Raw genomic sequence first — 21,896 nt, forward strand, 5'->3', positions numbered from 1 at the left:
CCACGGATCAATGCTGCAGCAATTGATCCACTGGGGTTCATTTACCGGGCCTGCTATATACCTGCTAAATTGATTGCAGATTGCTCTCCTGTTGACTTCAGTGCTCCACCGGATTGAGAAGCATAAGGTACGTCGACCTAAGCCACATCAACTCCAGCTACATTATTTACATAGCTCGAGTTGTGTAACTTGGCTTGACTTGGCCCTCTGGTGTAGACCAGGCCTTACAGACACCCTGTCTTCTTCTTTCCACTTCTCTAGACAGAAAAGTTCCCAAGATGCCTAATATGATATTGAATTCTATTTTGGAAAAGTCTGAGCTTTTTGAAAGTTAATTGGAAGTGTCTGCATATCTCCTCTCCACTTGTGCCTGTCTCTCCTTCTAAAGTGTGTGTTTCTCTCTGGCTGTCTCCTCTTGACTTTCGTCTGTCTTTTTCCTACACGGTATTTCCTGTTTTCCCACAGGACTATGAGAGTAAACTGCAGGCCTTGCAGAAGCAGGTTGAGACGCGTTCCCTAGCTGCTGAGATGACAGAAGAGGAAGAGGAGGAGGAGGAGGAAGGTGAGTTTGAGACTGGAAACCATTTGGGGTGTCCCCAAATTTTTGGTGCAAAGGAAAGATGTAATAGACACATTTGCCATAAGATGCAAAACCAACTTTGGAGCTTGTGAAAGTAGTGGTGCCCTCTAAAAGAGCAAATTTGACAGCCAGATAAACTGAAATTCTGTCTCTTCAGAATAAGTTCTGTATGAACATTAAACAGAGGAACTGGTCCAGAACCTTCAAATTTATTAAGCCACCCAACAGCTATTGGATAGGAATGAGATTTGGTTGGTGGCCTTTGTTGAAAGGGCTTCATATTTTGGTGTCAGTCCACAGAGCTCTCACGTCCTAACCAAAGGTAGTATTTGTTTATTTGAGCTAGGATTCACTAATAATCTATGGGCTAGTCTACATTATCATTGAAATTGATATAATTTACACTGTTCAGACAAGATATCCCCATAGTGATGTAAGTTACATCTAAACACTGTCCACACAACACTGTGTCAGCAGGAGACACTCTTGTGAAGGAGGAGTTAGTATGCCAATGAGAGTGTGTTCCGTCGACATAAAACGTCTTCACCAGACGCCTGTTTAAATATTCCTGATTGAATTTAGTGTGAGAGCATTTTATGCTGTTAACTCCTCTCTATGCTACAGAAAACCTAGGAAGGGAGAAGTGATTCAACAGATGTAGACCATAACTATTGTCTTCCTTGATATTTGCTTTTTCTTTATTAGCATTTTAGCAATAAATCAGGTAACTGAAGCTTAGGGTTTGGGTCTAGCTAGCTACTCAAAATACTTTATAGGTTAAGCTTCCAGCATTTTGGAATGGAAGATCAGAGCTAGTTACTCACTGCACATTGAGTACAGCCTGTCTCCTTTCTGTGCTCTTTTCAGTGCTGGCATTCAGAATTTCACATGAAAATGAAGATCTGTCTGAGTGGGTGTGTTGGGAGAAAATCATTATATTTGACTAAGCTGTTCCTTTGCTTTTCCTCAGTGCCCTGGACTCAGCATGAATATGAACTGGCCCAGTGGGCATTCAGAAAATGGAAATTTCACCAATTCACTTCATTAAGGGACCAGCTCTGGGGGAATGCAGTCTATCTGAAAGAGGCCAATGCCATCAGCGTGGAATTAAAGAAGAAGGTAAGGGTTTTTTTTGTCGTTTTTTTTTTTTTTTTTTTTTAATGGACCACATAGACATCTATGTACTGATCCTGCTTCAATATATTATACTTCATTTTCTTGACTTTAACCCAGCATATCATTTGGTTCCTATTTGGTATGAAAAGTGCTTTGAGGCTTTACTGTTATTCAGATGACAGTACTAAATTTGTATTTCTTTCAGTTGATTCTTGTGTACATCATCTCTACTGTGATGGTTCCCCAGCCTTGTTGCAGTTATCCTTTAAAGGCCATGTTAGAAATAAGATCCCTTTTCTTTTTCCCCTTTTCTTTTTCACCTTAACTCCACGTTGGGTTGTTCATCTTACCCAAAAGTGAAGGCTAAATCGAGATGCCCGACATGGCAATATTATATGCTGCTATTAGACTGTCAGCCTGTTCCCTAAAAGTTTTGATGTAAAATTAGTGCTGTTCTCAGAGATAAAAATCAAGTTGTTTCTTCCTTTTGCGTAGGTGGGTCCCTCTTTCATTTTAATGAGGCTTTTGGGAGCATTCTTGCTACTAGATTTTAATAGAAGCCATCCTGTGTCTGATTTCTATTCATATATTTGTTTTTCTCCATTAAGGTGCAGTTTCAGTTTGTTCTGCTGACTGACACGCTCTATTCCCCTCTGCCCCCCGAACTGCTGCCCACTGAAGCAGAGAAGGCTCGGAACAACAGACCTTTTCCTCGGACAGTGGTGGCTGTGGAAGTCCAGGATCTGAAGAATGGAGCGACACATTACTGGTCCTTGGAGAAACTCAAGTAGGGTCTAATTAAAAATTACTAGGGTTTTTTCATGCAAGGTCTCTCTAAACTTGTCCCAAATCATCTCACTGCCTTAATCTATGTTCCCTCCACTTAGTCTCGAACTCATTCTTTTCTGCTTTACATAACTCCACTACTGAGAAACAATTGAAAGGTAAAACTTCAATAACGGAGATCTGCTCCTAGAAAAACCTCCCAAAATTTAACCACTTCAAGTCTGAGGTAGTGGTTTTCTTCATTCTTGTGCAGTGTGCAGAAAGTATCCCAAAATTCCCTATTTGTGTGTGTGACTATAGATTCTTCAGCAATTAATTTTTACACTTGTAGAATATAATCCAAAGATTTTGAAACCAACTTGAAATAATACTCTTCATGCTTGTGGTCTGTAGTGGGATCGCTTTGCTTAGTTCTAAAATGCATCCTCTTTTTGAGTGAATTTTGACAGCTATTTAATAGCATACACCAACACAATACATTGGTTCAGTGCAGAAAGTATAGAACGTGCCCATTTGAAATTGCGGGGGCAATTTGGAGGCAGATGGTAATTACTGAAGCTTGAATTTGACCAAAGCCTCAGGGCTCAACCTATTTTTGGGAAAAGAATCAAGGGATATTTATTTGTCTTGATTGGTATGTTTTTGGCATTTCTTCCAGAAGATGCCATCTCCTACAGTACAGTGACCCCTAACAATGTGATAGAGCATTGGTACATTAGAGACAAATGGCTCTTCTCCTTTGTCTCCCTTTCCCTTGCCTGTCTCCCTTTCCCTTGCCTATTTTTGGACAATACTTTATTCTGTCCCTGTAGCATGCCTGCTCCTTCAGGAAAAAATGACCACAGCACCGCTATACTAATGTGCTCATTCATACTTTAGAAGCAAAATCTTATGGCTTCTTTCGCTTGTCATTAATTTTCATGGGAACTTCTTTTGCTGTGTAGGCAGAGATTAGAGCTGATGCGGGAGATGTATGACAGGGCTGGAGAAATGGCATCCAACAGCCAGGATGAGAACGAGAGCACAATGACTGGTAGTGACCCCTTCTACGATCGATTCCATTGGTTCAAGCTGGTTGGAAGGTACATGATGACATTTTTCTCCTGTTCATCTCTGTCTCGACAAACCATGACTTTCAATGGGGTTTTAGGCTGTGTAGTCATATCAGCCATGTATGTGAGGTCTCAAGATTAACGGTCCAACTTCTGGATCTAATTGTTGTGCATCACCAAAACACAGGTAAGAAGCAGGAAATGATGCCTAAAACTTTCTGGATGCAGATACAAGCTTTTAAAGCATAAATATTTTGAATTCACCCTTGATCAGACTTGAGCTTTATTTCTAAAAGGAAGGGATTGGAGTAACTAGTAAAGTGTTATGTGAAGTTGCAGGAGGAGCACTCTGGAAGAGAAGACTTGTGGAAATACCAAGGGAAATCTGGTGTAGAGCTTGAGGGCCTTGTGTGGATGTAACAAAGCAGTTTTGCTGTCCTTTCTGGAAAGATTTTTTCACCTAGTGAGAGGAGAACTTAGAGATTAGAGTGTATGATGTTGTTACTCCCCCCCCTCCTTTTTTTAAATTGCCTTGTAATGGATATATAAACTTTTGCTATGCTAAGTGAGCTAACTAGAACACTAAATAAGTGTATATAATAGCCTTATTTATCTTCGTATTTCCTTTTGCTTTCTGCTCAGTCCAAGGATTCTGTCTTTCCCAAACCATGTCAACAATCCCCTTCCTCTTATCTTATCCCAATCCAGACAGTCTAACGCTTTTGCTTGCCATTATGGTGGGCTCCCTGTTGACTGCAGCAATAAGATCTGTTGAATGAAGCACTCCTCTGTCCCCTTGCTATGTTAATCAGTGTTCCGTTAACTGATATCTAGCTCCCCCATTTTCCATGGCTGCGTGAATGAGCGCCTTGCTGACCGCACGCCCTCCCCCACTTTCTCCACGGCTGACTCCGACATAACCGAACTGGCTGATGAGCAGCAAGATGAGATGGAAGACTTTGATGATGAGGCCTTTGTGGATGATACTGGCTCCGACGCTGGAACTGAGGAGGGATCGGACCTCTTCAATGATGGGCACGACCCGTTTTACGACCGGTCCCCTTGGTTCATTTTAGTGGGAAGGTTGGTGAGGTTACTGTGAGACTAGCCAAAAGGGACCAGCTCTTGCCATAGGCTGCATAGATCTTGCCTTTCAGAAAGGAGAGTACTAATCAATCTAATTCATAAGTAGCCATATATAGAAATGGGACTTGTCTGACCTCCTCAGGCATTGTCAGTTTTAAAGAGTACAATGCAAATCGTCCACCATTGAAGGGTCCAAGGACCACTGCTTTTATCATCACAACATAAAATCCATTCCTTTTCCCTTGCTTTGAGTAATTAGTGTATTTTTTTATCAACTGTTGCAGAGTTTATGGCTCTAATTCATCTCCTCTCTCATGTAGACACAACCAAGTACAGCATGTCACACCAATAATATTTGAGTTCTGGTCATAACAAATGTTCACAGATAATTTCTGTGAAATACCCAATTTTACTGATGGGGAAATTGAAACAGGGTTGATGAGTGATTTGCTTAGTCTACAGAGAGAGCTTATAAGTGATTGGAATTGACGAGCTCAGAAGTCCTTAGATCGGGGTAGGTAATAATTTTTGTTGTGGGGGACCACTTAAGGAATTTTGCTATGCGGTTACGGGCTGGCTTCATCCCCAGAAGGGATGGAGCTTGGGTGCAAGGGGCAGGCTTGGGATCTAGCCTCCGTAGCCTTTGAATTAAAAACACTGCAAAGAGCTCACGACTCCCAGCCCCACCGCTACTATGTTGCCTGGCAGCCACCTGGTGTTGCTGCGGCGATTTAAAGGGCTTGTGGCTTTGGCCCCTGCCAGGTAGCACCGTGACTGTGAGCCATTTAAATAGGATCCTGCTGCCTGAGCCACCACCTGGAAATTCGGTGATATGGGCAGCAGGCTATAAATGGAAAGCAACCAGATGCAGCCCACAAGCTAGATCAAAATGTGAAGTAGACTAGATGCTCCCCCTGGGCTGCATCTTGCCCAGCCTTGCCTTAGATCCTTGTCCCAAGGAATAAAGCTTTGCTTCTTAAAGACGTTAAACAGAAAATTCCTCTGCTCCCTGAGAAATATTGTGCCCTACCACTTAAATACATGCTTTCATGTGTTGAAAGCATAACTCTTTCAGGGGAATCTAACACACAAAAGTGTCAGTTTGGGTGTATAGGTTTTTTAATTGTCCTTCATGTGCAATAACTGCTTGCTGTAGCAGGAACTATGCTCTGACAGTGGTGCCAACGTGCTATGGTACATATTCATTCCATGTGCGTAGTGTGAGAAAAAATTGAACTATTCATCTTTATTTCAGTACTAATGTTCAACCTGCACTGGAAGCACTGTATACAGGCTGAGCAAATAATGTGTATGAGAAGAACACTTGTGCTTCATGCGGGGGGGCTGGTTCTGTACTCTTGTAAGGGGTGGGGCTCGGCACAAGAGTGGCCAGTGCTCCTACCCCAAGCCTTCAGAACTGGTCGGAGTGTGCAGTGTGGCACTCCTGCAGAAATTTAAAGGACCTGGGATTCTGACAGTTGCTGTTGCTGCAAACAGTAGCAGCTGGTAGCCCTGGGCCCTTTTGAATAACTGGGCCCTGGGGCAATTCTTCCCTTTTGGCTGCCCCTTCCCAGTTGGTGGACCTGCATCATATGTCCACCTATAAAAGAATCCAGATTTCTGCATCTCTGTTTTTAAGTCAATCTGCTGTTGTATAAATTGCCTCTATTCTATAATGCCGCTTCTGATCATGCAGAATTTTAATGAAATTCTGATTAATAGTCCTATGAGTTTCCATCTGTCCTCTAGTCGCTGTTGAATTTGAACCTATCCCCTTTACTCTACTTTCAATTTGTGCAGTCTTATGCTGGTTATAGTAGCAGTTAACCTGTTGCTGTTCTTAGACTAGATTACGATAGGAGGTTGTATATCACCAGAGTTCCAACTGATTTCCTTTCCTCCGTATCTTCCGGTATGTGTGGACAAGTAAGTTGGCCTAGGATCTAGGCAAATATGGTTTCCAACAGTGGCGATTGCTTGACTCAGATGGAGGCAAAATCCAATAATAAACTTAATTAGCTGTGCATTGCTGTGTAAAAGGAACACAAAGGGATAGACTAGCATTACTTTGAGACCTCGGTAGTGCTGAATTCATGTCCTGAAAGGAAGAGCTAGGATATTGAGGTTTAGTCACGCAATCACTCAGCCCTCCTTAAAATCAAACTACAGTATTTTATACTGTGCATTGGCTGCCTTCTATCTGAACTGTAGTCTTTTTTCCCCCCAAAGAGCTGGTCCCTTTAGCCATCTCTTCTGGCATGCTGGGGTGTTAAGTCTGATGATTTAACGGGGTGAAATATGAAACATTTGGTATACTTTGAGGGAGGTGGATGAGGGTTATGCTGTGTTTTCTTCAAATCCTGAGTTGTTGTTGTGTATTTAAAAAGAAATGTCATGATCATTCTGAGTGAGTTCTGTTGTTTTTTATGTTTGGTAAAAATTTCCGTTTTGTTAAATTTCATTTCTAATTTTGTTGCAAGTATGCCATTTTACCTCACCAATCTTTCTGCTAATACAGCTCCCCCTCTTTCAGTCTGCTGGGCTAAAGTGCAGGGGGATATTTGGAGATGGGGATGACTAGGGTGAGTGGGACAGTTCTCCAAGGTATGTGGGAGAGGTGAAAAATAACCTTAACCTTGTATCCTCCTCCAGCTTGATATACTCTTGTGGTGTAACACATGGAGGAAGGTGATATTGATGGATAAAGACAGCTTTTCTCTGTACATCCCCAGCAGCCAATGTGCCATTGTTGTCCATGTCACACAGGATTCAGTATGTCCCACACCAGATGGGAACCTTAAATGATTCTTTGTGTACTTACGTTTCTTTTCCTGATTTTAAAATAATTATCCACAGTTGAGTAACTGGAAGGAAGTGGAACTCTAAAGCCATGTTGTTTTGTCAAAGCGATTCTCAAATTGCAGTTGATCCTCTAAAGCTGAGTGCATTTGGTGTCTTATCTGCTGGGTCACACCTCTAGAACATGCATCACGTGTAAATATATTTTCATTTGCCATCTTGGGATAGAATGTTCTGGTAGCCCCTAGCGTTAGAGGAGGAAAGCCTTTGTAGAGACTGCCTACGAGACTTTTACTGCAGATGCACACTGAGATGAGGCTAGCTAGAGTCCTTCCTGGTGAACAGAGGAGGAGGGAGTGTGTGTGTCTTATTTTACTTGCATTTAAATGTTTTTTAAACTGTCTGTATTATTGATGATGATGGTAATTATATCTGCCTGAACACCTCCTATGGTCCAGTCAGTGTAAATGATTTGAGTTCATTTGAGTTTTGTTTGGCTTCTTTTTCTTCAAATTAGCACTATCTGAAAACTTTGGGTTTTAAATCAACATTTTTTAAACACTTTTTCTTTTTCTGACTTAAGTTTTAATCTCCCCACCTCACTCCTGTTTTATCAGTGTTTACCTCACTTTGGAGCAGACTGAAAAGGAAGTTAGATCCTAATTTTATTTATTTGTGTGCTGAGTTGCAGTTGTTTTAGTTGTATACTTCTGTTTGTCTCATTTTTTGCTCTTACAGCTTTATTAATCCTTCTGTACTGCATTTTGTCATTGCTTTATTTTAGTAGAATTATTTTAGTTTCTTTCATTTGTAACTGGCTACTGCCTACCCTTTCCTCATTTCAAGAGTACCCTTTTGTTGGGGAGATGAGGCACAGAGAGGAGTAGCCTCTTATTTTCTGTAACTTGGGGTTCTTTAGTGTGGGCCGCAAGGCATTGAGTTCACCTCTGTTTTCACCTGTTTTTCTGTGTTTGGTGAGAGGTAGCAGGGGTTATTCCACAGAGTAATAAATGATAAAAGCTTAATTTATAAATGTACTGGATATGAAGACCAAGTGAAAACGGAGTGTATGAAAGTGCATTATAACTGTCAGCTCAACTGGAACCATCTAAATGAAGTCATCATGTAGATTTCTAGTTAATCAATTATAAAGAACTTGTTGGGAGTTAGGGATGTAAAATCTCGGTTAACTAGGATCCCCACCCAGGGGTCTGCTCCTGCTCAGCTCATTAGGAGAAGCCTTCTGCCTATGACATGGTGCGCCCATTCAAACTGGAGCAGCCCCGTACTCTTAGGGTGAGGTAGTGGACCCATCTGAGATGGAGCAGCTCATGGACAGGCCTGCTGTACCACAGGCTGCTCTGGATGGGCTTGCCACACCGTGGGCAGGGGGTTGTTTGGGCCCAGGCAGCCCACTGTGCTGCAGGCTGTCCAGGCTGGGCTGTAGCTCCCCCTGCCTGTGGTTCAGTCCAGTGAGCCCCACCAAGCTGGAGCAGCCCCCCACCCCCACCCTGGCAAATCTGCCAGTTAACCGATTACCCAGTAAGCATCACTCTTATAGTTAACTGCTTACCTGTTAACATCCCTATTTGAGAGTATTAGGTAGCCTCCCTGCATTTTTTTCCATTGAATTCTGAAATATATTATGATACTATCTTTCTTAAAAACACTGAGGAATCCTGTGGCACCTTAAAGGCTAACAGATTTATTTGGTCATAAACTCTCATGGGTAAAAACCACTTCTTCAAGATGCATGAAATTTTATGCCCAAATAAATTTGTTAGTCTTTAATGTGCCACAGGATTCTTCATTATTTTTGCAGATACAGACTAACATGGCAATCTCACTGAAAATTATCATTCTCAATTAAAACCCCTTATCCTGCCTTCTTTGTTGGGAGCTGTCTAAAATATAATTTGAAAATTGTGAACAATGAATTCATGCCCCCTCCACAATGTATTAAAGTTTTTCATTCCAGTAAGTATTTAATATCTTCCAGCATGGGCCCAAAATGTTGCATTCACTCTGTAAGCGGCAGTATTTTGGACCATTGCTCCAGAATTTCATGGTGGTTTGTTATATGGGGGTGGGAAAACTAATATATTCCAAGGTTCTTATCTTTAGAAAATACTGTAGCTCCCCCAACGCTCAGTAACTGATCTTAGAAGCCTGAAAGATTGTTTATAATTCATTGGGGAATTGTGATAATTACTTCACATATAGAGTACTCTAAAATATGCATAGAGGGAAGATGCTTAGTCAAAATTTGTTTTAAACGCTTACATATATTCAAGTAAACATTAGTTAGATTGCTAAGCAGTCACTTTCCTTTTAATTTGTCGTATCTTGCCTTTAAACTACAATCACAGGGTGGAACGTTCCTAATGTTGCTTGTATGAAGTAGAGCCTCTGGAGTTTTTAATGTCTTTCTAACAATGCTGTTTACAACTGTATTGTATCAAAAGTCATTTTTCATAAGCAAACATCTTAAATATCTCCTCTATATACTTTGTAACTCACTAATGCAGGCCTGTTGACTTCAGCTAGCTCTGGTTTAGTGTGTTTGTGCGTTCACACAGTTAGCTTGAAAATACTACAGGACCATAGAACAGTGTGAAAATAGCTGTCCAGTACAGTGTGATGTGTTATGGCACAACTGCAGACAGTAGGCTGTATAAAGGTGTCTGTATCCTGTCAGTCAGTCAAATGCAATGCTCTCTTTCTTGTGGTAATGGATGGTCTGATGATGATTTTCACTCCTATTACCAGGGCATTCGTATATCTGAGTAATCTGCTGTACCCAGTGCCGCTCATCCACAGAGTGGCAGTTGTTAGTGAGAAGGGGGAGGTTCGAGGATTTCTGCGTGTGGCAGTGCAAGCAATAGCAGGTAAGATATTCTGGGAGTGCTCTTACAGTTCAAGACTTTAGATGATTTTTGAACAACTATTAAAAAAAAAAGTTGGCTTCAGGTGTTTGCTTTTTGCTGCATTTGGTTCTGGACCAACTTTAAGATCTGGTACTTGCAAGCCTCCTAAGACTCTCTTCTATTACAAAACTGTTTTATTTTTTCCAGTGATACAAAGCTAGCATTGAAATAGTGACTAGTTAACTTACAGAAAATTTATCATCTCTTTTAGAGGCTTTGAAATGATCACTCTATCACTCTAAGATTTGTGTGGTAGCTAAGCAAATCCCGGGTTTAGAGACAGAGGAGTAGGAAAAATAGCTTCACTACATATTTCAAAACATCTTTAAAAGTGTCTTGTCTTCTACAGTATTGGCATAAACATAATGGAAGATAGTGCATGTGACTGTGAGTATAAAGGTTTGAATGACACTAGATTTGGATGATCTGTGGGACTTGTGTACGCCTGTAACCTCTTGAATCTCATGTTCTTGTCCCAAACAAACATCCATGAAATCTTTATTTTATTACATAGTCATTCCTGTCTTTCTAAATCACATACTAAGAGCTCTACCAACTTTATATTGTACTAGAAGATTTACATAGCACTGCTTTGGTCCTTAACTGAATTTTGGTTTTTGGAAAAAATGAAACTGCACATTTCATTTAAATCATTGCTCTAGGGCGGGGCTGGAGATGTGGGGTTCGGTATGCATGTTAGCCCAGGGAGGGAGGATTACCTCAGCCCCCTCTCATTGTAGCAGCTTGGGCCCAAGTGAGAAGCGCCTCTCCATGGCTGCTGTAGCTCCAGTGGACACAGCTGAGGGGGAGGGTTGTATGTCCCCCAGCTGAGGCAGGTCCAGGTTTGTTTGCCCCTAGTGTTCCCCAACCAAAGTAAAGAATGCAGAAAACGTGCTCTTTCCCCATGCTACCTGGTGAAGGGGGAAACAGCCAGCAATGTCACCATACGTATGGGCAGGGCTTGACAAACAGCGGCAAAACCTACTTGCCAGCCCCACACTGCTCATACTCAAGACCTGCATTGCGCATGCGTGCACCACTGGTGAACGGGACGACCGGCTGAAATCTACTTGCCCCTACCTAAAGGGCAGATGGGAGGCTCAGGGCTAGGACAGTCCCAAGCATGCCCCTTTCACCTGCCTGGTGATTGTCTCTTTTCTGTGTGTTTTTTTTAGAAACATTCCAGCACATCCTATTTTAATGACATAACCAACCTTATTTTGCAGTAGACTCTCCTATGAGTGGATACAGGCATCTCTAGGGATTAGGCATTAATATTGATTCCTTGGTTAGTCATAGGCCAGATCACAATCCCTCACCATCCAAAGGAAAGAGCAAAACTCTGTAGAGTAGCTGAGGGATTTTTGTTTCTCCTTCCTAGGATTGTTTTTTACCCTTACAGCAGGTTTTGTAGAGAACTACACACCAGCTTGTCCTGTTTAATTTTGCATGGGACAGTGTTGATTTAATTAGTTGGGGATGCCGGTTAAGCACAAAAAATTCTGTTGCTTTCTAGGGAAAACTTTATTTAAGAAAAAATAAGAAGAAAATTATCTAATTAAACTTGACCCTTCTCTTTGCTAATTTTGTGAGAGGAGGAGGACGTAATAAATGGCCTTTGTCTAGCTCTTATCTTCCAAGCAGTTGGTGACGTTTTCTTTTTTCCCATACAAGTGAATTAAGATTTGTCCCTGGTATTCGACCATGCAGCATTCATGCTGGTGAGAGCTCAGATACTTCTCGTGATTTATCTGTCCTTTCTAGCAGTGGCTAACATCCAATTGTTGTCTTTTGTATTGGAAGACAACCCTGTAGGTCTTTCTCTCTATGGGAACATTGTGATGAAGTCTCAGACTGAGGCTGTGAGATTCACTCTGGCAAAAGCTCAAATGGCAGATGAAACAATTGAATAGGCTCTAAAGTTTTACTTCTAGTTTGATTTCTTTAGAATTAACATTTTAATACTTATACTCAAATGGATGATGTGAAAGAGTAAACTATGCCAATTTACAAATTAATTTTGCAACATATATTTGAAATACCTCATGGCTTTTTGTCTAACTGATATTTCAAGATGGCTTTCTTAATCTTGGGATCACTCATGTAAGCACGCATCAAATATTAGAAAATACCTCAGAACTAACTCTTATTGGCAGTCTCAGCAAAGACTGGGCTGAATGAGCCATAGAGTGAAGTAGTTTCTCACTCTGGATGTCTCTCTAGATCAGTGTGACATATTAGAGCTGTGCTATTGTGGGTGCTCGCTCTGTGGGTAGAGCCTTGTAGTCTTCAGGATTATAAATGTCTTTTCTTGAAAGACCATCATCGTTGAACTCTGAGAGATTTATGACTAATCTGGCAATAACAAGTAGTCCTTTGGCACCTTGGTCTATATATATAAATAAAACCAAGATTTTGTGGGTGAAACCCACTTCATCAGATGAGCACTGATAGTGAAGTGGGCTTTTGCCCACGAAAATATGTCTGAATAAATCTGTTAGTCTTCAAGGTGCCACAGGACTTGTTTTTGCGGATACAGACTTAACACGTCCACCTTTCTAATACCACTCTGGCAATGTTCATAATTACTAAATTAGCTGTAAAAAGCCTTGGGTTGTGTTTTACCCCTTTCTGTAGAGCTTCTTACTGTATTAAGTGTTTTGTCATGGCTATTAATGTACACCTTGTGTCATGGCAGAAAACTGTTACAAAGCTATTGTCCCTAGTGAACTGGGCACAACAATCTAGAATTACCTTCATAATCAATATACTCTTCACTGTGTAACAATTCCCCTAGAGGTAAGGATCTTGAGGTGTGACACAGGTCAGTGATTGCATTAGAACTAGCCTGGGGAAAGGAATTGAAAATTCATTCTTTGCTAATCAAGCACTGGATCCTTCCTGGTTCGCTTACATTTAATGTTTCAGGTTGGAAAAAATCTATCCTGTTCTTATCTCTCATTCTTGGTCTTTTCAATCGTCATGTTGTTCACTTTTGTCCATTCACTTTGGATGTAACATTAAAAAACAACCAATTATACATTAAATAGTTATATAAACATTTAACTCAGGAATTCTCAAACACCAGCATATTAACTTTAAATCTTATGGGTAGAACTAAACCTGTTTTTTTTTTAAATCCTCTCCATTCTCTTCCCAAAAACTAGTGCTATGTAGTTTGCTACAGTATTTTTTCCAGCAACGTGGATAATTTAAACTGGGATGTGCTGGGGTATACACCACTTGGGAAACTAGTATCCCAGCACATCACTCTTACTGTTTGAATTTGTTTTCCAATATCATATTTTCTTTGCCTTTCTAGCTGATGAAGAAGCCCCAGATTATGGATCTGGTATTCGTCAGTCTGGCACAGCTAAAATTTCTTTTGATGATGAATATTTTAATAAGGTAAATGTTATTTGGGTTAGAGAGGTTTGTGAGGGGAAAGGAAGAATGTTTTGTTAGATACAGATCAGGCAAGTCAGAAACTGCAGTGTACTCAGCTGCAGCCCCTATCTTGTACTTTTCAGAGTGACTTTTCTTCAGTTGCAATGACTCGTTCTGGACTGTCACTAGAAGAGCTGAGAATTGTAGAAGGGCAAGGTCAGAGTTCAGAGGTCATGACTCCCCCAGAAGAAATTAACAGAATGAATGACCTGGGTAAGTGGGCATACCTTCCGGGACTTGAGAGGACAAATATGAGGCTATTCTGGTTCTGTAGTGTGCTTCACATGAAGGAATGTTGCCTGTAGGGTGCTAATGATACATAATGGTGACTGCTTCCTTTTGAGTTTTGATTTACAAAATATTGACTCAGATAATAGCACACAGAAGTTTTTAAGTTGCAGATGTCCAGAATTTTTTTATCATTTTTTATCACTCAAAGGTTTCAAAAGTTGTCTGCCTCTTTATTTGTTAATCTCTAACTGGTAATTACTCTGTACCCTCTTGCAACTCTAGTTTTCCCCACCAGGGTGAGAAGAAAACTGATAGCGCAGGTCTATCCCCACTTTGTGTCACCAGTGAACTCTGCTTTTTTGAGGTCACTTGGCCTCCTTTGAAAGTGCTAGATCTTGTTTACACCAGGATTTTTTAAATAATTAATTTTTCATTTGCAGCTGGGTAAGTGGTAGTCTTGGGGATGGCTATTGTGTAGGTTCAGAGAAAATCAAGCACTTTTACTGCAGTCACCTAACTCTGTTCTGAGGTGTTAGGCACATTGGAAGAAACATGTATGCTTTTTCTATACTGTGGCTTTTATCATTGCTACCACTAGTGAAGTTGCATATGCTGTGAATAAAGGCTTTGAAAAACCCTTTTGTAGATAAACTCCAGGAGATCAGAGATTTGGGCATGGGGGATTAAATCCCACCTTTTCTGGGTTGAGTATGTATAGATGTAGTAAATCTGAATGTTTCACAGGACATCTTTGTGTCTCTTTAAGACCTGAAGTCGGGCACTTTGCTAGATGGGAAGAAGGTGATGGAAGGATTTACTGAGGAGGTTGGAGACCACCTGAAACTGGGTAGTGTGTTCACCTTCCGAGTGACAGTGCTGCAGGCCAGTGGCATTCTCCCAGAATATGCAGATATCTTCTGTCAGTTCAAGTAAGAATCTCTCCTTGGTAGTAAGGGGTGGGAAAGGCTTCACAGTGAAGAGGAGTAATCAATGCTTGATACTGGGAAAATGGAGATGAGACTAGATTTATTTTTTAGGAGTCATTGTGTCAGAGTCCTGTCAGGGGGGAGTCCAATCTGTGTAGCTATCAGATTGCATGTCCTGAACAAATATCTGCTTTGTAGAAAGGAGACAAGCACGAGCCTTTCAAACCTGCAGAGCCGGTGCCTCATTGGGTATCAAGATGTTTTATAGAAGAGACTTTGAGATCCTGTAATGAAAAGTGCCATAGAAGTGTAAAGTAATAATGCCAGTACCTATTGGTTTGTTTAATATACTTATAAGGTCCAAATCAATACCCAGCTTGAAACAATGATCTGGAATTAGGGCAAATTTAGCAGCTCTCAAATGAGAGTTCTGTCCACATTTAGATTCTAAAGAAAAAGGATGAGAAGGGAGGTAGGAAATACAGAAACTAATAAAACAGTAGTTGGGACCCCAACATTTTCAAGAATGAACCTGCCTAAAGATTGGTTGAGGCTTAATACATGGCCAGCAGAGCAGAAGTGTTTGAGTTTTTGTATGGGATGGACCCCACAACTGAGCAGTTTTCACTAATCTGATCTGCTGTTTTCTTTTAGCTTTTTACATCGACATGATGAAGCTTTCTCTACTGAACCTCTCAAAAATAATGGCCGGGCGAGTGCTCTTGGGTTTTACCATGTCCAAAATGTAAGTGAAGCGTAGTGATCTTGTATGTAGGCTGAATGAGTGTCCAAATACTCGGATTTACAGTTACAGTTAACCCAGAAAAGCTGGAGCATTCCCTCGCCTGCCACAGGGAGGGGACTTTTTCAGCCTTGCGGGCATTGCCATGAGTGGTGGACCCAGCCCAGACAGAGCAGTGCAGTGGGGGTACTCCAGTCCTGGTGGAGCAATCCGCCCCCCTATTTAAGTGGTTAACCTGTTAAACATAATTGATTACATGAGATTTTACATTCCTAAAAGAGAAAAGCCCATGATCAGGCTTCTGAATTGATAGTGTATAGCTTAATAAGTAATGTAACCATTTTGTTACAAATTGCTTTCTACTTTTCTTAACTGAAGAGTGCTTAGGTCATGGGATTTTTCACTGGTAATTGTTAATGACATTCTTAACACCCAAAACAAAGCAAGGTATGTGTCTGCTTTTGCAGTGATTGGCTCTCTTCAAGCCATTGGATAAGAAATGTTGAACCCTGAACTCAATTCTTGGCAGGTAAAAGGCTTGCATTTTATCTGCTCTGACTTTTCCTTACTACCTTTGCTAGATTGCTGTGGAAGTGACAGACTCTTTTGTGGATTACATCAAAACCAAGCCTATTGTGTTTGAAGTCTTTGGGCACTACCAGCAGCATCCTCTCCATCTGCAGGGACAGGATCTCAACAGGTATGGACTAGTTCAGAAGTACAAGTGTCCTCCCCCACAGCATTTCTTCCTTCTGCTGAGAAGGATGAACACTACATACTCCATTCCTTTGCTTCCTGAATTCAGTGCCTCACATGGAAGTCTTGCTACTTAACATTTGTCCCAAGTGTGCCCTAAGCGAATCCTAGTACTAGACAAGTGACAGCCTCCCTTGCTCCCCTGGCCCTCCATGTAATGAGTATACCATGGTTGATAAGAATACATATTTAAAGCCAAAAGAACCCTGTGCAAAAAGAAACTGGCCTCGTCAACTCCTCATGACTTCCAGAAGCGCACCTGCCAAGGCTGGTGAGCACCTTAAATGTTCTGAGTCAGTGGAAGACTTCCCAGTGCTCTTGCTCTTTGGTGTGAGGGGAGAGAATGATGTATGGGTTTCTGGGTTTGGCTTGGATTGCTGGAGACTATCTGCAAAGAGAAATGACATGTTGATGTTCAAAGAAAAATCAGCAGAGGTTTGTGTTCTTGGATAAAGCCATTTTTAGGAAATGCATTTCTTTCTGCTTTGCCTTGAGCAGAGACTAGGGAAAGGGCAGAGATTAAAAGGTAATCCATTTTTGCTTAAAGCTGTGCAAAAGTAGCAGGAATTCAAAATGCGGTGTTTATTATTTGGAATAGGCAATGAGTCCTGGGTTATGTATGGTCCATACATTTCCCATGTGAGATTGGGCATATAGGGTTGTGAGGCTCATTGTTTTTTGTAAAGTGCTCAAAGATTCCTGGGTGGGAAGTAGGTGGGAAACACCAGGAGAAGTAACTGCTTTCCCTTTTTTGCAGCCCTCCTCAGCCATCCCGGCGATTCTTTCCACCTCCCATGCCGCTGTCGAAGCCAGGTGAGAACATGTTATATATGTATGTCTATAAACTTATCTGGTAGAACTATGGGGGTGAATTTTTCAGAACTACATTTGTTTGAAATTGAGAAATGAAATCAATGAGCAATGTAAAGAACATTGGAACATCCTCTCTGCTCTGTTCCTTCCCAGGTTTTGTGTTCAACCTCATCTAGAACTAAAGAATTTCTCATTGTACTTGGAGGCAGGCGGGGGGGGGGGAGTGTTGCATTCCTGACATATCCAGCACTAGAACTGGCTACACAGCTACTCTTATCATTTTGATTACTGAGCTGAGGATTTACTTACCCATAAATCACTTTGTTCTGCTTTTGCTAATGTTGCTTGCACTTTCATGCACTAAGCCAACCTTGCTAAAATGATCCCTGAGTTTTCTTTTAATTTTGCATGTTGAACTCTTTTCTTTTCTCCCCTCTGTCCTCTTATCTCTTTTTCCTTCTTCCCATCACCTGCTTCTCTCCACCACTCCCATTTTTGTTTTCCATTCCCTTTTTAGACCATGAGAGAAAAATTGAGTTGATTAGGTATCTCATGTCTGGCTATGTAAATGTGCATGTGCTGAACACGCTGTCTGAGCACGCCAATGTGCTTGCATCCTCGGCTGTGGCTACATTCCAGGATGGGGCTGACCAGCTGCCACCTTTTCTTTTTCTGCCTGTTCCCAGCTGTCAGAGTGAGCGGGTTCCCAAAAGAGATGGTTAGTAGTCAAAATTCCGTCTACGATAGATGTAGAGATAACCCTTAATGCTGATCCCAAAGCAGTTTGTCTACAGCTTTGCTCTGTGGTATGCTGTATACCAGAAACTACCTTGGATTCCTGGTCATTGTGAAGTAATAAAGCTTTTAGATCAGCAACATCTAGTGTCTAAAGGAGAGTATGGGGAGTTTGAATTTGTGTGCCGGTCTAGTCCCGGCTCTGCCACTGATTTTTATTGAGACTTTTTAACACCTAACTTTGCTTTGCCTCAGTTGTCCAATCTGTAAAATAGGAATATTTACCCCATGTCCTTTGTAAAGTGCTTTGGGATCTTCAGGTGCAACGTACTATATAGTAAATTATAAAATTAAACGGTAGAGGGCATTTCCTTTTGAGCATGTTAAAAATTCTCCTTCCTGCTTACCTGTTATCTAGCATCATTTTACCACACTACCTAAAAGCCAGCTGTTGAGTTGTGTATCTTTGACACAACCCATGAAGATTCTTAGAACAAGCCTGCATGTAAACTTTGAAACTGAGTTAGTATGTTGGGTTTTCTTTTCTGTTGTAGCTGAATTCCTCTGCTTGGTTCAAACTTCAGTGGTTTTTGTCCCTGATCTTTCTCTGACTAACATCAACAGTCCTGAGTCTAGCTGTCATGAGCTTGTGGAGTCTCTGAGCACAGCTGCAGTTGTTATTTTCATATGGTGGGGGTGTAAGAGGGTGATATCAGTTACTCAAAGTATGAACGAGGGAGAGCAAATGATGTCCCTGGAGCTCACTGCCTAGCATGTTAATCTAGGGCTGCTGTGTACCACTTTCATTCTTGTAATTAAGTCTTTGTAGTGGTGTTTAACTAACTATTTCCATTCATCTGAACAAGGAGTACAGAAAGAACTCAAACATCTTCCTCTGACAGGGATTACCTATTTTGAATGCACATAGTCACCTCCACTAAGTAACACCTGTAAAGCTGGATTTTTGTGTCTGAGAAGTGGGTTGTAATTGAGGCATTATGAAAGTGAAGAGAAGCTGAGGAACGAAGGGCTGAACCTCAAACACTAAATTAAGGCTTATTTTAAATAGATAGGGAGAGAGGCCCTTAATGGGTTATTAAAACATTCACTAATAAGTAAATATTAAAACTGAAGGAGTGGAGAGAAAGTTGCAGAGTTGAACACACTTCTATATTTAGAGTGGAGTGGAAGAAAACTCTCAAATACCTTGTCCATTACCAAAAATTGAGGCAAATTAGGAAGGCAAATTAGAGGTACTGGAAATAGTACCTAGCAACTGTGTATGTTTAGGGCTTGTCTATATAGCTTTGCAGTTCAGATTAGACATTTCAATTACAAGACACATTGGTGTGCTGCAGTGTAACTCACATGTGGATGCTATGCAAAATAAATGTACTCGGTAGGGTTCACTGAGGCCTGGTCTACACTAAGAAGTTTGGTTGACCCAGCAGTGATGCTCAGAAATGTGAAAAATCAGTCCCCCGAGTGACACAGGTAAACCCTGGCATAGACAAGGCTAGTTTGATGAAAGAATTCTGTTGACCTAGCTACTTTATCTCTGGGAGAGGGATTAGCTCTGTTCAAGATAGAATGCCTCCCATCAGCATACATAGTGTTATAGTGTTTACAATGTTGCATCTGATGAAGTGGGTCTTTGGCCACGAAAGCTTATGCTCCAATAAATGTTAGTCTGTAAGGTACCACAGGACTTTGCAGTGTTTACACTGAAGCCCTGCAGCTGTAGTGTTTGCAGTATAAACTAAGGATGTTAAAAAAGAGTTTAAGTAACCATATAACTGCTGAAAAAATCTTAGTGGTTTACACGCTTCAGGCTCTGCAGTACAAAGCTTATGCTGAAGAGCCTGCAGTGCAGTTGGTTCCCCAGGAGCAGGGCTGGCCGCCAGTGCATGCTGGAAGCTGGCTGTACTCCCAGGAAGCTGGCTGTATTGTGGGCTCTGCAGCATAATTTTTATATGGCAGAGCCCACTGCTTGGGGTGGGAGTTGTTTCCCTCTGAGCTGGCTTTTAAGTGGGCTGCTGATGTGCACTAGCTCCCACCTGCTGCCCCACCCCCAGAGAGCCAGCTGCTGCCTCGCACTGCTGCCTGTGATAGCAGCGCAGGGCTTGCACTGGACTGCTGCCCAGTCCTGGGGAGCCAGCATGTAACCATTATGGTAACTGATAGCTCATACATCTCTAGTCCAAACAAGCCCTTAGTCATATTTAAACAGGACACAGTTGATTTAAACGAGGTATCTTTTAGTTCTGCAGTGTCTACGTGGGATAATTACAGTAGTGCACAGTCAGTTCTTACCCCCTGTAGATCAAACTGAGGGGTCTGGGAGGCATAGCCTCAAATAGGGGAATGCTGGGCTATTGCTAGAATCTGTCCATTTCCTGCAATTACCTGTTACTAGAAGTGCAGTTTGCCCATTCATCGTTTGTGAAGAGCTGTGTCCCTGCAGAGCTAGTGAGCCTGAAAGCACTAATTTACCGGTAATAGTGAAATATAGGGAGCCAAGCATTCTAGGAATGCTCAGGAATAACTCCTGTTAAATCCCTGTACAGTATATGCACGTGCACATTCTGTATGTTGTCAATCCAGCTGATTGTGCTGCTGTGGGCAATGAAGTGAAGGCATTTACAGCAAGAATCACTTAAAATACCTCCAAGGCCAGTAGAAAGTGCAAGCATCTCTGAAGTCTTGACTTGATCTTTTCATTCAGAGACTTAGATATGGGAGTAAATATTGGCAGACCTAGACCCTCCAGAATTCCAAACATTCCATAGTCAAGCCTATGAATGACGTTTAGTTCCTGGGTTTTTGATGGCCGGTGTCTGTCATATTCTCTTCACGTACACAGAAATATTACACAACTTTGGTGTGATAAGTAGCATTGAAATTACATCATGGAATCTTAAGTACTGTGATAACATTTCCTGTGAACAGTTTTTGTAAAACAGTTTTTGTATTCTTTTAAGTACCAGCCACAAAGCTAAACACTATGAGCAAAACTAATCTGGGCCAGAGCATGAGCAAATATGACCTCCTAGTCTGGTTTGAGATCAGCGAGCTGGAGCCAACCGGAGAGTGAGTTCAACATTTATCTTCCTTTTGTATAACTGAACTAGTGTGAGTGAATCCATTCACCTTTAGGGCGTTGGTTCAAATGAATCCAGGTTGATAACACTTGGCTATTGCCATATGTAAGATGCTTGATTTTTATGGGAAATAAAATGGTCCCAATCCAGTTCCCAATGAGTAGTAACGCAGCTGTCATTAGTTGGCCCCATTATTCTCAGTCTCCTCAGAGCAGCCAAAGATTGAAGAAATATGAAGTGACCTTCCTTTTCACTCCTAGAAGTGATTCCTCCAGATTAGTGGCTAGGTAAATTAGCAGAGCAGTGAGTAGGGGAAGCTTATGCTGCTGCAGATCATGTGGTACCTGTACCCTTGTTCCTCTAGACACTAAGCTCTTTAGTTTTAGTCCAACAACAACATAAGAGTGACTGTACTGGGTCAGACCAAAGGTCCATTTAGCCCAGTATATCCAGACTTCCAACAGTGGCTAATGCCCACTGTGAAATGAACAAGACAGGCAATCAAATGATTGTTGCCCATTCATAGCATCTGGCAAACAAGATGCTAGGGACACCCTTCCTGCCCATCCTGGCTAATAGCCATTGATGGACCTATCCTCCTTGAATTTATCTAGGGTTTTTTTTAACCTTGTTATAACAAGAACTATTATGCAATTTAACCCTGCTACATAGGAATTCCCTGACAGATCTTTGGGAACTATATTATACGGTCATTCTGTATTTTGACAAAGGGGTGTAAGTGTGTGATGCAGTATTTCATGATGTTCAAAAGTCCAGTATAGAATCTGATATTTGGAGT

The 21,896-nt window shown here is 41.4% G+C and overlaps 1 protein-coding gene across 20 annotated transcripts in view; it reads left to right on the plus strand.

Annotated features, from left to right (window-relative positions):
- KIF1B (kinesin family member 1B) overlaps nucleotides 1–21,896 on the plus strand; it is a 167,234-nt gene that overhangs the window by 112,043 nt on the left and 33,295 nt on the right. For 7 of the 20 annotated variants that reach the window (XM_075906752.2, XM_075906755.2, XM_075906754.2 and 4 more), the window contains 14 exons: nucleotides 466–562; nucleotides 1,551–1,699; nucleotides 2,305–2,483; nucleotides 3,427–3,564; nucleotides 4,369–4,617; nucleotides 10,189–10,307; nucleotides 13,669–13,754; nucleotides 13,877–14,006; nucleotides 14,791–14,953; nucleotides 15,605–15,695; nucleotides 16,274–16,392; nucleotides 17,206–17,261; nucleotides 17,779–17,979; nucleotides 20,978–21,086. In XM_075906752.2, coding sequence (XP_075762867.2) covers nucleotides 466–562; nucleotides 1,551–1,699; nucleotides 2,305–2,483; nucleotides 3,427–3,564; nucleotides 4,369–4,617; nucleotides 10,189–10,307; nucleotides 13,669–13,754; nucleotides 13,877–14,006; nucleotides 14,791–14,953; nucleotides 15,605–15,695; nucleotides 16,274–16,392; nucleotides 17,206–17,261; nucleotides 17,779–17,979; nucleotides 20,978–21,086 — 1,886 coding nt within the window. The remainder of the gene's footprint in view (nucleotides 1–465; nucleotides 563–1,550; nucleotides 1,700–2,304; nucleotides 2,484–3,426; nucleotides 3,565–4,368; nucleotides 4,618–10,188; nucleotides 10,308–13,668; nucleotides 13,755–13,876; nucleotides 14,007–14,790; nucleotides 14,954–15,604; nucleotides 15,696–16,273; nucleotides 16,393–17,205; nucleotides 17,262–17,778; nucleotides 17,980–20,977; nucleotides 21,087–21,896) is intronic. The other 13 variants (XM_075906757.2, XM_075906762.2, XM_075906765.2 and 10 more) reach the window with 3 other exon arrangements.

This window comes from Pelodiscus sinensis, chromosome 24, assembly GCF_052426305.1.
Source record: "Pelodiscus sinensis isolate ZL-2025 chromosome 24, ASM5242630v1, whole genome shotgun sequence".
In the NCBI taxonomy this organism is placed as follows: domain Eukaryota; kingdom Metazoa; phylum Chordata; order Testudines; family Trionychidae; genus Pelodiscus; species Pelodiscus sinensis.